Genomic DNA, 11624 nt, shown 5'->3' with positions numbered 1-11624 from the left:
GGAACAACCGAGAGACTAGTCATACGGGTATGATATAGATGGTATAAGTCATAGGTACGTTCGTTGTGTGTGTGGTACGTATGGTATGAGAGCGCAATCGCGCGCTCGGGTTCGGGTATGTACCAAAGTGGCTATGACTCTGGATGATGATTGATGACCAGGGCTTCCTCCGGACTTGTACGGCTGGGCCGTCTAATATACACGCAGCTGCCAGACCAACTCCGCTTCACCGCTCCGGGTCAGTGTCCATACCGTTGCTGGACCGGTATCGGTCGATTGATGTAAACATCAGCCCTGTCTAGAGCTCCGCTCGCTCTTATCATTCTTTCGGCCTCTTGCTGCTCGTATTGCCGGGACATGTATTGAAGGTCTTCTATCTGGCTCTGGGTACACGTCAGCATGCTCACCGCTGATCCTGAAGGAAGGATGCTGACCTTGGTCAAGGCACTGCCGGGGTTACTGATCAGATACCCCTCCCTCTGCTGGTAGGTGAATGGTCGCACGGAGACATAAGGACCGAGATGGTATTGTATATGCTATCGGACACATTTCCGAGTTAGCATTTCTACGGCAGAATGCAATCCAAGTCCCAAGACAGAGTTTGGGAGTGGTATCGAAGGTGGCACAAAGGTACCACTCTCGGAACATGTCTTGCGACTCAAGAAGAGATATCATTTGGAACAAAAAAGCACCGAGGTAAGCCATACGGTGAACATTATGTGTCGGGATATGGAGTAGCCGGGGACGAAGTAGGTGGTGTAGGCATTACTGGAAGTGGAGTTTGTTGAAGGCATTGTTGGAGCTGCGCGGGTGAAGAGTGTAGATCAAAGTCAGAGCAAGAGAGGAGGGCATTCCCTTTTGTGCGAAGGGAGTCGTCTACCGCTTTGGAGAATCTCACTGAGCGGAAAGACAAACCCAACTGTCTAGTCAGTAAGAGGTTCAAATCCAGACCTTTTCCCAGGGCGACGACACCTAGTCATGAACCATGATAGATATCTCACGAATACCGATTCCAGCCGAAGATCGCTCTCTAGCCAATGATCCAGGCTCCTAAGCATTCGCATTTCCAACCCCGAATGTCAGCGTGCTGCTGCAGGTTGCCATACCTCATCCACTCCTCCCTCGCCACGTATAAACAAGGCGGGGAGTTGTGTTCAAGCAGCATGGAACGTTTCTAGGCTCAAGATGCTCGAATCACAACGAAAAAGGTAATTGTGGGTTGGTAGTCCCCGCTGCAAGCTTGCCTATCCTGCCCGTCATTGGCCGCCTCGCGAGCGCAAGGCTGATCCGATACTCAAACGATATGTAGCGAGAGCTTGATCGACTTTCACGACGGACAGAATTCGATCTGATAAGGATGAGTCTCTGTTCATGAACATTACCATCGCGGCTCATAAAAGTACAACGTGACATGCAGGAGCTAGTGAGCGACGCCCTGTTTTACTGTGTACCTGGACCCGCGACAGAGCCTCATCCGGTTCGGGACGCCGTTTGCTGCCTCGAAATCCATGGCTTTCAGTAGCCTCGTCAGTGGCTTAATTATGGCGGTGAATAATGTATGAGGAAAAACCGACCAAGCCTTGCTTGCCCCAAACACTGAAGAGGCAGGCATGTACAGGAGTCAGAAGATCGCAAGAGAGCCTCACAGTAGAAATCAAGCCCTTATTGACGTTCACCTCGTGTTGATCTTAATGGCTGTCGGTAATGAGTGAGTACGAGATAGGAATCTTCGGCGCGCGTGTATCCTTCTGAACAGAACCAATGATATCTCGTATGTAGGGCAGGCACCCAAAAATCCATCCGCATACATCCTCAGATAGTCCCAAAATATCCGTTGCTCATTGCGGTCGAGCCATTGTCTCAGCTTCCTCGATATGTAGTATAACTCCACGGCCCCAGCAATAACGGCACATGATAATGTCCCCTATCCGGCAATACCGAAAACTTGACCTCCACTTCTGGAAAAAAGGTATTACCCACCCCATAGTACCTTCCCGTCTCAAATTTCAACGACCATACCATTCCGCCTTCCGGATGCTCATGTAGATTCTCGAAAATCTCGGCTAGGGATGGACCGTCTGGGGCTTCCCAGCTCGAAATTCGACCGTCTGCGTTGGTGAGGGCCTTGAAGGCGGCCGAGGGACCAAATGGCTTGAGAAGGGTGAGGGAGACTGAAAGGCCCGGAGCAGGGACGCCGCTGACGAGGTCGAGGACGTGGCAGGTTATGGGATCTTTTGACTTGCTGGTGGTAGCCGCTGGGAGGAGTGAGGAGGGTTCCTTGGGTAGGTATTCAGATTGACCAGGGTTTTCCATGTTGCGGATTGACAGTGACAGTGGAATGATGAGGAATAAGGGAGGAGAGACAAAAGATGTAGCGGTCTGCAATACCTCTCGTAGCTCAAGGGGACCTTAACTTCCTTAAGATCATTTTGAAACGGGGCATCCGGGTGAGAAGGGTACTTTAGAAAGGCTGCGTGACTGCTGAAGGGTCCAGCTACTCTACTCGTAGTCTACTTCAGAGCCTGGCCAGCGATGATCCCGCGCTCCAGGCTTCGAAGTTCAAGCATCAGAATTCACAATTCAAAGCTACGTCAGGCCATCATCCAACTTTGACACTCCAGTTGCCAATACTCGTGACTCTCTCCAAACAATCCTAATTATTCTTTAAACATACTCTGAACTACACAATCTGTACCACCATCATCCAACACCACAGTTGACCCCACCACCCTTCACCAACATGTCCGCAACAGTCGACGCCGACTCGGAAGATCTCGCACCAACTCTCGAATCCATAATACACCAAAAGTCTCTCCGCTGGATCTTCGTCGGCGGCAAAGGAGGTGTAGGCAAAACCACCACTTCCTGCTCCCTCGCCATCCAGCTCGCCCGTGTCCGCAAATCCGTTCTCCTCATCTCTACAGACCCCGCGCACAACCTTAGCGATGCTTTCAGCCAGAAGTTCGGTAAAGAGGCGAGACTGATTGATGGCTTCACCAACCTGAGCGCTATGGAGATCGATCCGAATGGGAGTATACAAGATCTACTCAAGGAGGGTGGCGAAGGGGCCGAGGAGATTATGGCGCAGACTGGGGGAATGGGAGGGATGATGCAGGATTTGGCATTTAGCGTGAGTCTTCGGGATATGAAGCTGATCATATCCAAGTCATGCAGTTGACTGGTCTCGCAGATACCTGGTGTGGACGAAGCCATGTCCTTCGCAGAGGTGCTGAAGCAGGTCAAATCGCTCTCTTACGAGACCATCATCTTCGATACCGCACCTACAGGTCATACTCTACGATTCTTACAATTTCCGACAGTGATGGAAAAAGCGCTGGCGAAGATTTCACAGCTATCTACGCAGTTTGGACCTATGCTTAATTCCGTCATTGGCGCAAGAGGTGGACTACCTGGTGGACAGAATCTGGACGAGGTCATCGCAAAGATGGAGACACTGAGAGAAACCATTGGAGAGGTCAACACTCAGTTCAAGAACCCAGATATGACGACCTTCGTATGCGTCTGTATTCCCGAGTTCTTGTCGTTATACGAGACGGAGCGCATGATCCAGGAGCTTTCATCGTACCAAATCGATACACACGCCATTGTGGTAAATCAGCTGCTATTCCCGAAAAAGAATAATCCCTGCGAGCAATGCAATTCAAGGAGAAAAATGCAGAAGAAGTATTTGGAGCAGATTGAGGAGCTATATGATGAATTCAATGTCGTCAAGATGCCATTGCTGGTGGAGGAGGTTAGGGGAAAGGAGAAACTGGAGAGGTGAGGGCCTATTGCGCTTAGACTTCCTGTGACTTGGCTAACGGGTCATTGTACCGCAGTTTCAGCGAGATGCTCGTCAAGCCATATGAGCCGCCAACGTGAGCTATGCAGTATGGTCAAAACAGTACTGTCTAAGCAGGTGTCAATTATCACGAGCTTTCGTCGACTGTCAGCGAGTATAGTAGATCCCAGTCAAAGTGCCAACCTTGTCAATGCAGAGAAAATAACCACAGAGGGTGATGTCCAAAATTCAGACCGCTAACCGTCGTCCTTTCTCGATCTCTCCGTGGGCTGTCATTCTTAGAACCCATCAGCCTTTACAGACAGCCGTCATCACATCTTTGATAATCCTATTCAGGTGGTAGCTCCCATCGTCAAAGACCGCCACACTGTAGCGTCTTACTCATCACAGGAGCTAGGTCTCATTTGATGACTGCTGAACTACGCGGCTGAGGAGAGACCCATACGCCACTGTGGAGCAGCAGTAAGCTTCGCTGGTCAATTCATGGGCTAACATAGTCTCTTTTCTATGGTTCTATTTGTGTTCCAGATATATAATTTGGCGTCTTGTTGACCATGTCTGCTCATTATTGACCATCCTTTTGCCTTTTCCCCTTCACCAGACCACTCTTCTACGAGTCTCTGCCCTTTCAAGACCCTTCAAGACTCACACGACCGCACTCTCTACATCCAAAAATCCAACTCAGTCGCAATGGCAGGACTTTTCGGCGGCCTCATGGCGCCCATCATGGGCCCCGTCATCTCTGGCCTCTTTGGTGGCATCGCAGGCCCACAACCCGCAGAAGCTCCAGCGTCCGCTCCTGCTACTACTCCCGCCCCAGCGCCTCAACCAGACCAAAACGACCAAGGGCAAGCACTAGGAGGGCTCAACCTCGGAGGGCAGAGTTTGGTAAGAGCTGTCCAGAGGCAAAAGGGTTGGGGAGCGAACGGCTAACAGCAATTGGGCTTAGAACTTGAACATTGGTGGTAAAGGGTCGCCGCGCCCCAAGGTGCCTGTGAAGGGAGGGAAGCGGTAGAGCGATGTAGGATAGTGAGTGGTTGGAGATGGGATTGTCGGTAGTTTGCATTGCCTGCTTTCATTGCACTTGTGTTGATATTAGACAAAAAACGTGTTCACTCCGGTGCTCGAATAACGCTTCTACTTTCTATTCTCTACCGACCAAAAAAACTCAACTGCTCAGACCATCTTGTCCCCACCTGAATTACGACAAGTTCCCTTGCATCCACCCCCGGACCAACATCGGAGTCGCCCAGGATGTGGAAAGTAAAGTAAAGTAAAGTAAAAGTAAAGTAAGCTTTCCCGCCAAAACGGACCAATGCGCCTAAGCGAGCTCTTAGCGCTGACTGAGCACTACTTTACCTTAACAAGCGAGGGAGTTGGGTGTCCGCTTATCAAAAGAGCCCCGCCGGCCTCCACCAACGTCGCGTCTTGCTTCGACTTTCCTTTTCGAGCATGTGCTGGTGTTTGGTGGGGTTGCTTGCTTGCTTGCTGGGGCCTGGAAGTCTGGCGAGGGCGCCACGGGGGCTCGGGGTTTCGAAGACGGGCCGATTTGGTAGAGTGGCGTACATGTTCGAGTGGGGTCGAGCCGTTGAGGATTGTTTTGGTAAGAGAGGTGGAAGAATGGGAGTGAAATGGGATCGCGGGGTGAGTGTTGGCTGTGAGGCTTGAGTGTGAGCGTATGGACAGAGATGCATGCGTAGAGAGATAGGTCAGACGCAAGACACCATCACAGTTGCAAGATCTTATCTATCTATCCATCTATCCATCTACGAACGCACTTTTCGCTTCCTCCCCCCCCCTTTTGTCACCCATCCCCGGAAAGAACCACGCAGATACATCGTAACGACCACCCCCAGCAGCAAAACATGCGCAGCGAACAACAGCGTCAACAACAGCACCGTCGCCAAGCTAAGGCAAAACACCGTCAGCCCCCAGCCCAGTACGACTTGTCTAGCTGTCCATCCTTCAAACGACAGCAGGAACCCCAGGCGCAGACGAAGTAGCCGGGGTAGTCCTAGTGTTCGGGAGAGTCACTCCTCCTCTCCCTCCGGATGCGGTGCATCAGGAGCCAGACCGTGCTGGTTGGAGAGGGCACCGAGAGCGTAGGTACCGAGGTGGATGAAGGACTCCATGTGATCCTTTGTGAACCCACCGGCAGCTGTATCGAGCGTCAGCAACCGCATGTGGGGACAACGATTGCTATCAGAAGTACTCACCGACTTTGCCCTGGTGGTACATGGCGTTGTGGTGATTTTTGTCGTATGTCCTGCCAGATTTGCCGACGGGCTTGTGGGCCATCTCCTTTCCGACCTTGCCCTCTTCCTTCTTCATCAGCTCCCCGGGTTGACCGGCTTCAGGTTTGCCCTCTTCCAGCTTCTTCAGCTCCCCGGGTTTGCCGGCTTCAGTTTTGCCAGCTTCAGGTTTGCCAGCTCCAGGTTTGCCAGCTCCAGGTTTGCCAGCTTCAGTCTTGCCAGGCCCAGGTTTGCCAGCTTCAGATTTGCCGGCTTCAGGCTGACGCTTGGTCATGGCGCCTTGCTGGCCGGGCTGGCCGGGGCGTCTGTTAGGAGTTTGGCGGCCTTGCTGGCCATTCATGGGGCCCTGCTGGTCTTGTTGGCCGAAACCCTGCTGGCTTGGGTCCTCCTGCCCTTGTTGCTCCTCTCCATAGCCATTCTGGTCCTGTTGGCCATATGGATCTTCGCCTTGCTGTTGCTGGTCATAGCCTTGGTGTTCTTGTTCACCGTAACCCTGGTCTTGACCCTGCTGGCTATAATCCTCTTGGCCGCCCTGTTGACCATACTGCTGTTGCTGACCGTATTGAGACATCTTTTTGGAAAGTTGAGATTGAAGGATCAAGTGACGAGCTAAAGAATTTCTTGAAGTAGATCTTCTGTGAGAGTTTGTTCGTGGAAGTGGTGGTGAGAGAAGAGCTGGAGAATCCGTGGTGAATGAGACTGAGAGTCAGTGAAGATATAAGATTGGAACGTTCTAAGAGGCGGCCCAGATGGTGGTTTTTAAATGGTTCGGGAGATTCCATTTCTTTCAGAGAACTATTGATGTTATCCTAAGATAGCGCACCTCGGTCAGAGGCTGAGTACGCATTCTAGACAGAGACGCCTCCAAGGTGTATGATTTCGCAAGTGCACTGACTAGGAGACCTCCGATGAGGCTCTTGGAGCCGAAGTCAGCATAGTGGATGCAGCAGCTGAAATCAGCTTATTATTTGGCGAACAGCTTAGTCACCACTGTTGGATGTTAGTGTCGGATGGTGCTTAGATGGTAAGAACATCGTCTCAAATGCTGAGGTAAACCAAGGTAGCTGAAAAGGCCGGCTTGCCGCTTAGATATAGCGCTAGAGGTAAGCGAGAAAGAGAGTTTCGGAGTATGTAAGCTGACTTCGAGTACCTTAGGCACAATATTTGCTTTCATAGCCGCAACCCAGCCTATACTTTCGTAGACACCGAAATAAATCAACGGAGCCCTGTTATAGACTAGCCACTGCACAGTAGTACGCCAGGCCTGCTATGCGACAACTTCTATACGAGGTCGACATCCAGACCTAAACATTGTCTTCCTGAATTTAGATGGAACCCTAAGCAGGTCAGCTTTTCGTAGGAGGAGCGCATCAACACACGGACATCCATGAATGATTCGACTCCAGTCGAATCCCGGACGAAGGAGCCTTTCGAGATGGATGATCAGAGCTTCGTGGGCAGTGATACTTACCAAGCGGACTTCGACGCTGGAGCACAATTCGAGTCTCCGGCAAGGTCAGCATCTGGGCGATGGCAGACGATCAACAGCTCAAACACTATGGATCTCGAACGTCACCTGTCTGCAAGCTCGGTCTCAAGGGATGTCCGCGCAAGTAGCGTTTCAAACCAGCGTTACGACGATAACGACAGGCCAGATTCAACAAACATGGTGTCGACGCAGTCCGAAGGCCAGTCCTATGAGAATGATCGCACTATAATGAATTCAGATCGTGTTCTCGACTCTCGTGAGCAAATGGAATCCGCAACTTTAACTCCTGGCCGTTCCCCGAGTCAGGCCTTCGGCAACAATGGCAATCACAGCAATCTAGAAAGTCGTTCTGACTTGAGCGAGAGATCACAGTCCGGAAACACGATGTCAACGCCCTTCCTAGACCCGGGCTTGATGGATCCTCATGCAAGTAGAGGTTCAGACCATCGCTACGGAACCAGCGAGCCACAGGAACCGGCAAACCTCATGCCAGCCGCAAACATCAACCACAAATATGACAATGTTCGCACGAGCAGCTCTTCAGACCAACGTCGGGGTTCTAGCGAGCGATTGGACTCGGTTCATCTAGTGTCACCATCCGGAATCGAGCGTCGTAGAAGAAGTCCAAGCCCAAGGCCTAAGGTCAGTGCCGAAACAAAAGCTCGATGGGCGATGTTGAAGCAATTAGCTGGCGTTTCTCAACCGCGTGATGTGGAAGAGGAAGACCGGAATGAAGGTCGAGACGAAGAGACGCGCACCACAGAAGTCGACTCCCGTATTAGAGAAGAATCAAACGCACATGATTCATCGCAGACGGGTGACCATGTCGATGATGCAAGCATCGAACGATACCTGCAGAAGTTGCAAGGAGACCCTCATATTGACAGTCGAGGACTCCGGGAGGGTCTCTCTCGAATGCAATCATACAAGGGTTCGAACAGTCAACAGGATCAACATTCGGCTCATGAAAGTCATTTCGAAGGCAATACGTACTCAGGCGCTCGAAGACCAAGTGAGGACATTCGTAACAGTGGAATGGAAAACGAAGTTCGTGGAGCGGAGCAGGATGCGCGGGACAAACTCAATAAGGGTAAAGGAGAAGCTGAAAAGGCCTTGAGAGGCCGCGAAGCAGGTTCGCGGGGAGATGGACATGCTCTCGGAGCTGGCCTTGAAGGAGCCGGTCGCAGAGCGGAAGGGGAACTCCGATCAGCTGGCCGTGATGCCCGAGACTCCCTCCAGAAAGACAAGAACGGGTTTGAGCGAGATGTTCAAAGAGATACTAGTATGGCAGATGCGGAAGTGCACAAATTAGGTGGTCAGACAGCAAGAGAGTTTCGAAGAGGAGAACATGGTCTGGAAGCTGGCCTCGAAGGAGCGGCTCATGCCGCGGAGGGTTTATTGCCCCCCATGAATGTTCTACAGGATCTTCGACAAGGCGAGCACGATCTGATGGGAGATGTTCACAAGGCCGAGAACGCATTCTCACGTACCGGACTGGGCCAGGAGGTTCGAAAAGGCGAGCATGACCTGATTGGAGAGGTTCACAAACTCGAGCAAGAGTTCCCCCATATTGGGCTTGGGCAAGAGTTCCGAAAAGGCGAGCAAAACCTGATGGGAGATATCCACAAAATCGAGAACGAGGTGGCCAATACTGGGCTTGGGCAAGAGATTCGGAAGGGCGAGAACCATCTAGTGGATGAGTTCCACAAGCTCGAACATGAGTTGCCTCACCTCGGGCTGGGTCAAGACCTCCGCAGGGGAGAGCATGACCTGAAGCAAAGTCTGAACGAAGCAGCTGATCATCTGCGCAGAGACGAACACGCCTTGGGTAAAGGAGCCGAAGCAGTAGGTCGATCTGTCGAGCATGGGTTGGAGAACATAGGAAGATTCGCCGTCGATGGTGTGGCAATAGCCGGAGGACTTGGGGTGATGCCATTTGACCATGCAGAATCCGGAAAGAGTGCACCCAGCCCCAGACCGAACGTTCTTCAACCTGGCCATGGAATGATCAACCCCAACGGCCAGCAAATGCCAAGGAACACTCATCAGCCTGGTGCAGGAGGACCTCACCCACTAGGAGCGCCAGGAGCGCATCCAGCCTTAAATGTTCAGAGACTCAACCAAGCTCCTGCAAATCATCAAAATCGACCCTCGATAGTCGAGCCTCCGCATCATCCTCTAGCACCTCAGACGCCGCAGCGCGGTCACAACCGCGGGCCCTCCGGCAGTCAGCATCCCCATCTGTCTCCCAGTTCATCTCCAACAAGGGTCCCTTCTCCTGGCCCGGGAATGAATAAGATTACCCCAGGGAGAACGCCGAGTCCAAGCCCGGGGAACAATCAGAGGAGCCAAATGCCAGTCCGAAAACCTGTGTTGCCTCCACGACCTCAAGGAGCCCCACAGCACCCCTCTCAACCTCAGCATCCTCAGGGAGCTCCACAGCACCCTTCTCAACCTCAGCATCCTCAGGGAGCTCCACAGCACCCTCCTCAACCTCCGCATCCTCAGGGAGCTGCTCAACACCCCTCTCAACCTCAGCATCCTCAGGGAGCTCCACAGCACCCTCCTCAACCTCAGCATCCTCAGGGAGCTCCACAGCACCCCCCTCAACCTCAGCATCCTCAGGGAGCTCCACAGCACCCCCCTCAACCTCAGCATCCTCAAGGAGCTCCACAGCACCCCCCTCAACCTCAGATTTCTCAAGGCGCTCAACCGCATCCCACAAGAACCCCACAACAGAGGCAGCCTCCGAACGCAATTCCGCAACATCCTCCACCTCAACATCCCCTGAGTACTCCGCAACACCCACAAGGAGGCAGACAGCAAGGTCAGCCTCCAAATGCAATGTCTCAACATCCTCAAACACCTCATCCACAGGGGGAATCACAGCAAAGGCAGCCTGCAAGTGCCATGCCTCAGCCTCCTCCGCCTCCACACCCACAAGGAGCGCCGAAGCAGAGATCTCAAAGCCCCACGCCTCCACATCCACAGGTCTCAGACCCACAGCAGAGATTCGTCAATGCCAACCCGCATCCTCAACCTCAACACTCCCGAGGAACACCACAGCCGATACTGCCCAAGGACCGAAGAGATGGGGAAGCGCAACGACAAGAAGCAATGGGTAACAGCAACGTGCAGCAAGCAAGGCAAGCGATGCCAGGTGCTGCCATAGGATCTCACCCAGGACGAACTCAGCCATTGTCGAATGAGAGACCCGAATCCGAGTGCAAGACGGACGAGCAGGAACCGAGAGCATCAATTATGCAAGAAAGGAGAAGAAGAGCAGCAGAGTCTCAGCGTCGTATGGCAGAACGTCAAGAGCAACAGACCGGGCACGACTGTAGACACGAAGACCACGACGCCGACTCTTGTCCCCATCAGACCGAACGTCACTCAACGACAGAGCATGCAGAAGAGTCTCATTCTATCAGTGGTCCACAAAGCATGTTGAACATGTTCAAAGCTCGAGCCGACGCAGCCATCGAAGCGTCAGGTGATTACCCGAGCTTCACCGACCGTAAGTCACATCCCGTAATGATGGTATTACGTTCCTTGATTTGACCGGCTGACTTCCAGGTCTTTTGATAGAGATGGTACAATTGCTATGCAAAATGGCCCAAGACGCTATGCCGGAGATCGAACGGAGATTGGCCCAGAATCAGAGGCAAGATTGCTCCTGAATTGGCATATGGGAGATTTGTGAGAGAAAAGAAAGATATATCAAAAAAATGACTAACAAAAAGAGGTGTTGATGTTTTGCACAAATCGCTTTGCAAGAGATGTCCAGTGGAGCAGGATTGAGCGTTGGCCAAAATACGGGGAAAACGGAGAAGTGCTCCATGTGGTGAACACTCGTCGACGCACTAGAAAATTTGGAGGCCTAGATTCGTCAGGTCGTTAGCCAGGCGATGTAGTTTGATGGCATCTTTCGCATCATGGTGCTCCATCAATGAGCATGTCTGTGTAAAACAGATGTAGAGTGTGAAGCAGGTGGGCGAGAAGTAGAGTGCTCCATCCGAGACTATGTCGTTAGCCAATTGACGTCCGAGCTTTCGAACTCGCCTGGGAACAATTTGCAGAA

At 52.2% G+C, this 11624-nt stretch overlaps 5 protein-coding genes across 5 annotated transcripts; 3 read left to right on the top strand and 2 right to left on the bottom strand.

The window, feature by feature from the left end:
• Positions 1-239: 239 nt before the first annotated feature.
• On the bottom strand, positions 240-794 carry HO173_012730 (uncharacterized protein; the record flags this gene model as incomplete). Its single annotated transcript, XM_037314564.1, has 3 exons — positions 240-383; positions 435-536; positions 708-794. 3 exons carry the CDS (start codon positions 792-794, stop codon positions 240-242), a joined length of 333 nt encoding a protein of 110 aa, XP_037158530.1.
• A 1946-nt stretch (positions 795-2740) lies between these two features.
• Positions 2741-3882, top strand: HO173_012729 (uncharacterized protein; the record flags this gene model as incomplete). Its single annotated transcript, XM_037314563.1, has 3 exons — positions 2741-3130; positions 3191-3780; positions 3840-3882. The coding sequence occupies 3 exons, from the start codon at positions 2741-2743 to the stop codon at positions 3880-3882; spliced, it is 1023 nt and encodes a 340-aa protein (XP_037158529.1).
• Positions 3883-4492: 610 nt separating this feature from the next.
• Positions 4493-4817, top strand: HO173_012728 (uncharacterized protein; the record flags this gene model as incomplete). The annotated part of the gene is made up of 2 exons (XM_037314562.1): positions 4493-4690; positions 4752-4817. The coding sequence occupies 2 exons, from the start codon at positions 4493-4495 to the stop codon at positions 4815-4817; spliced, it is 264 nt and encodes an 87-aa protein (XP_037158528.1).
• A 1015-nt stretch (positions 4818-5832) lies between these two features.
• HO173_012727 (uncharacterized protein) lies at positions 5833-6625 on the bottom strand (the record flags this gene model as incomplete). Its single annotated transcript, XM_037314561.1, has 2 exons — positions 5833-5960; positions 6019-6625. The coding sequence occupies 2 exons, from the start codon at positions 6623-6625 to the stop codon at positions 5833-5835; spliced, it is 735 nt and encodes a 244-aa protein (XP_037158527.1).
• Positions 6626-7441: 816 nt separating this feature from the next.
• On the top strand, positions 7442-11223 carry HO173_012726 (uncharacterized protein; the record flags this gene model as incomplete). The annotated part of the gene is made up of 2 exons (XM_037314560.1): positions 7442-11060; positions 11132-11223. The coding sequence occupies 2 exons, from the start codon at positions 7442-7444 to the stop codon at positions 11221-11223; spliced, it is 3711 nt and encodes a 1236-aa protein (XP_037158526.1).
• Between the last annotated feature and the right edge of the window lie 401 nt (positions 11224-11624).

This window comes from Letharia columbiana, assembly GCF_014066305.1.
Source record: "Letharia columbiana isolate WasteWater2 chromosome Unknown Sc0000092_s0, whole genome shotgun sequence".
NCBI classification, from domain to species: domain Eukaryota; kingdom Fungi; phylum Ascomycota; class Lecanoromycetes; order Lecanorales; family Parmeliaceae; genus Letharia; species Letharia columbiana.
Note: the sequence above shows the minus strand (reverse complement) of the source record. Positions and strands in the feature narration are given on the sequence as shown.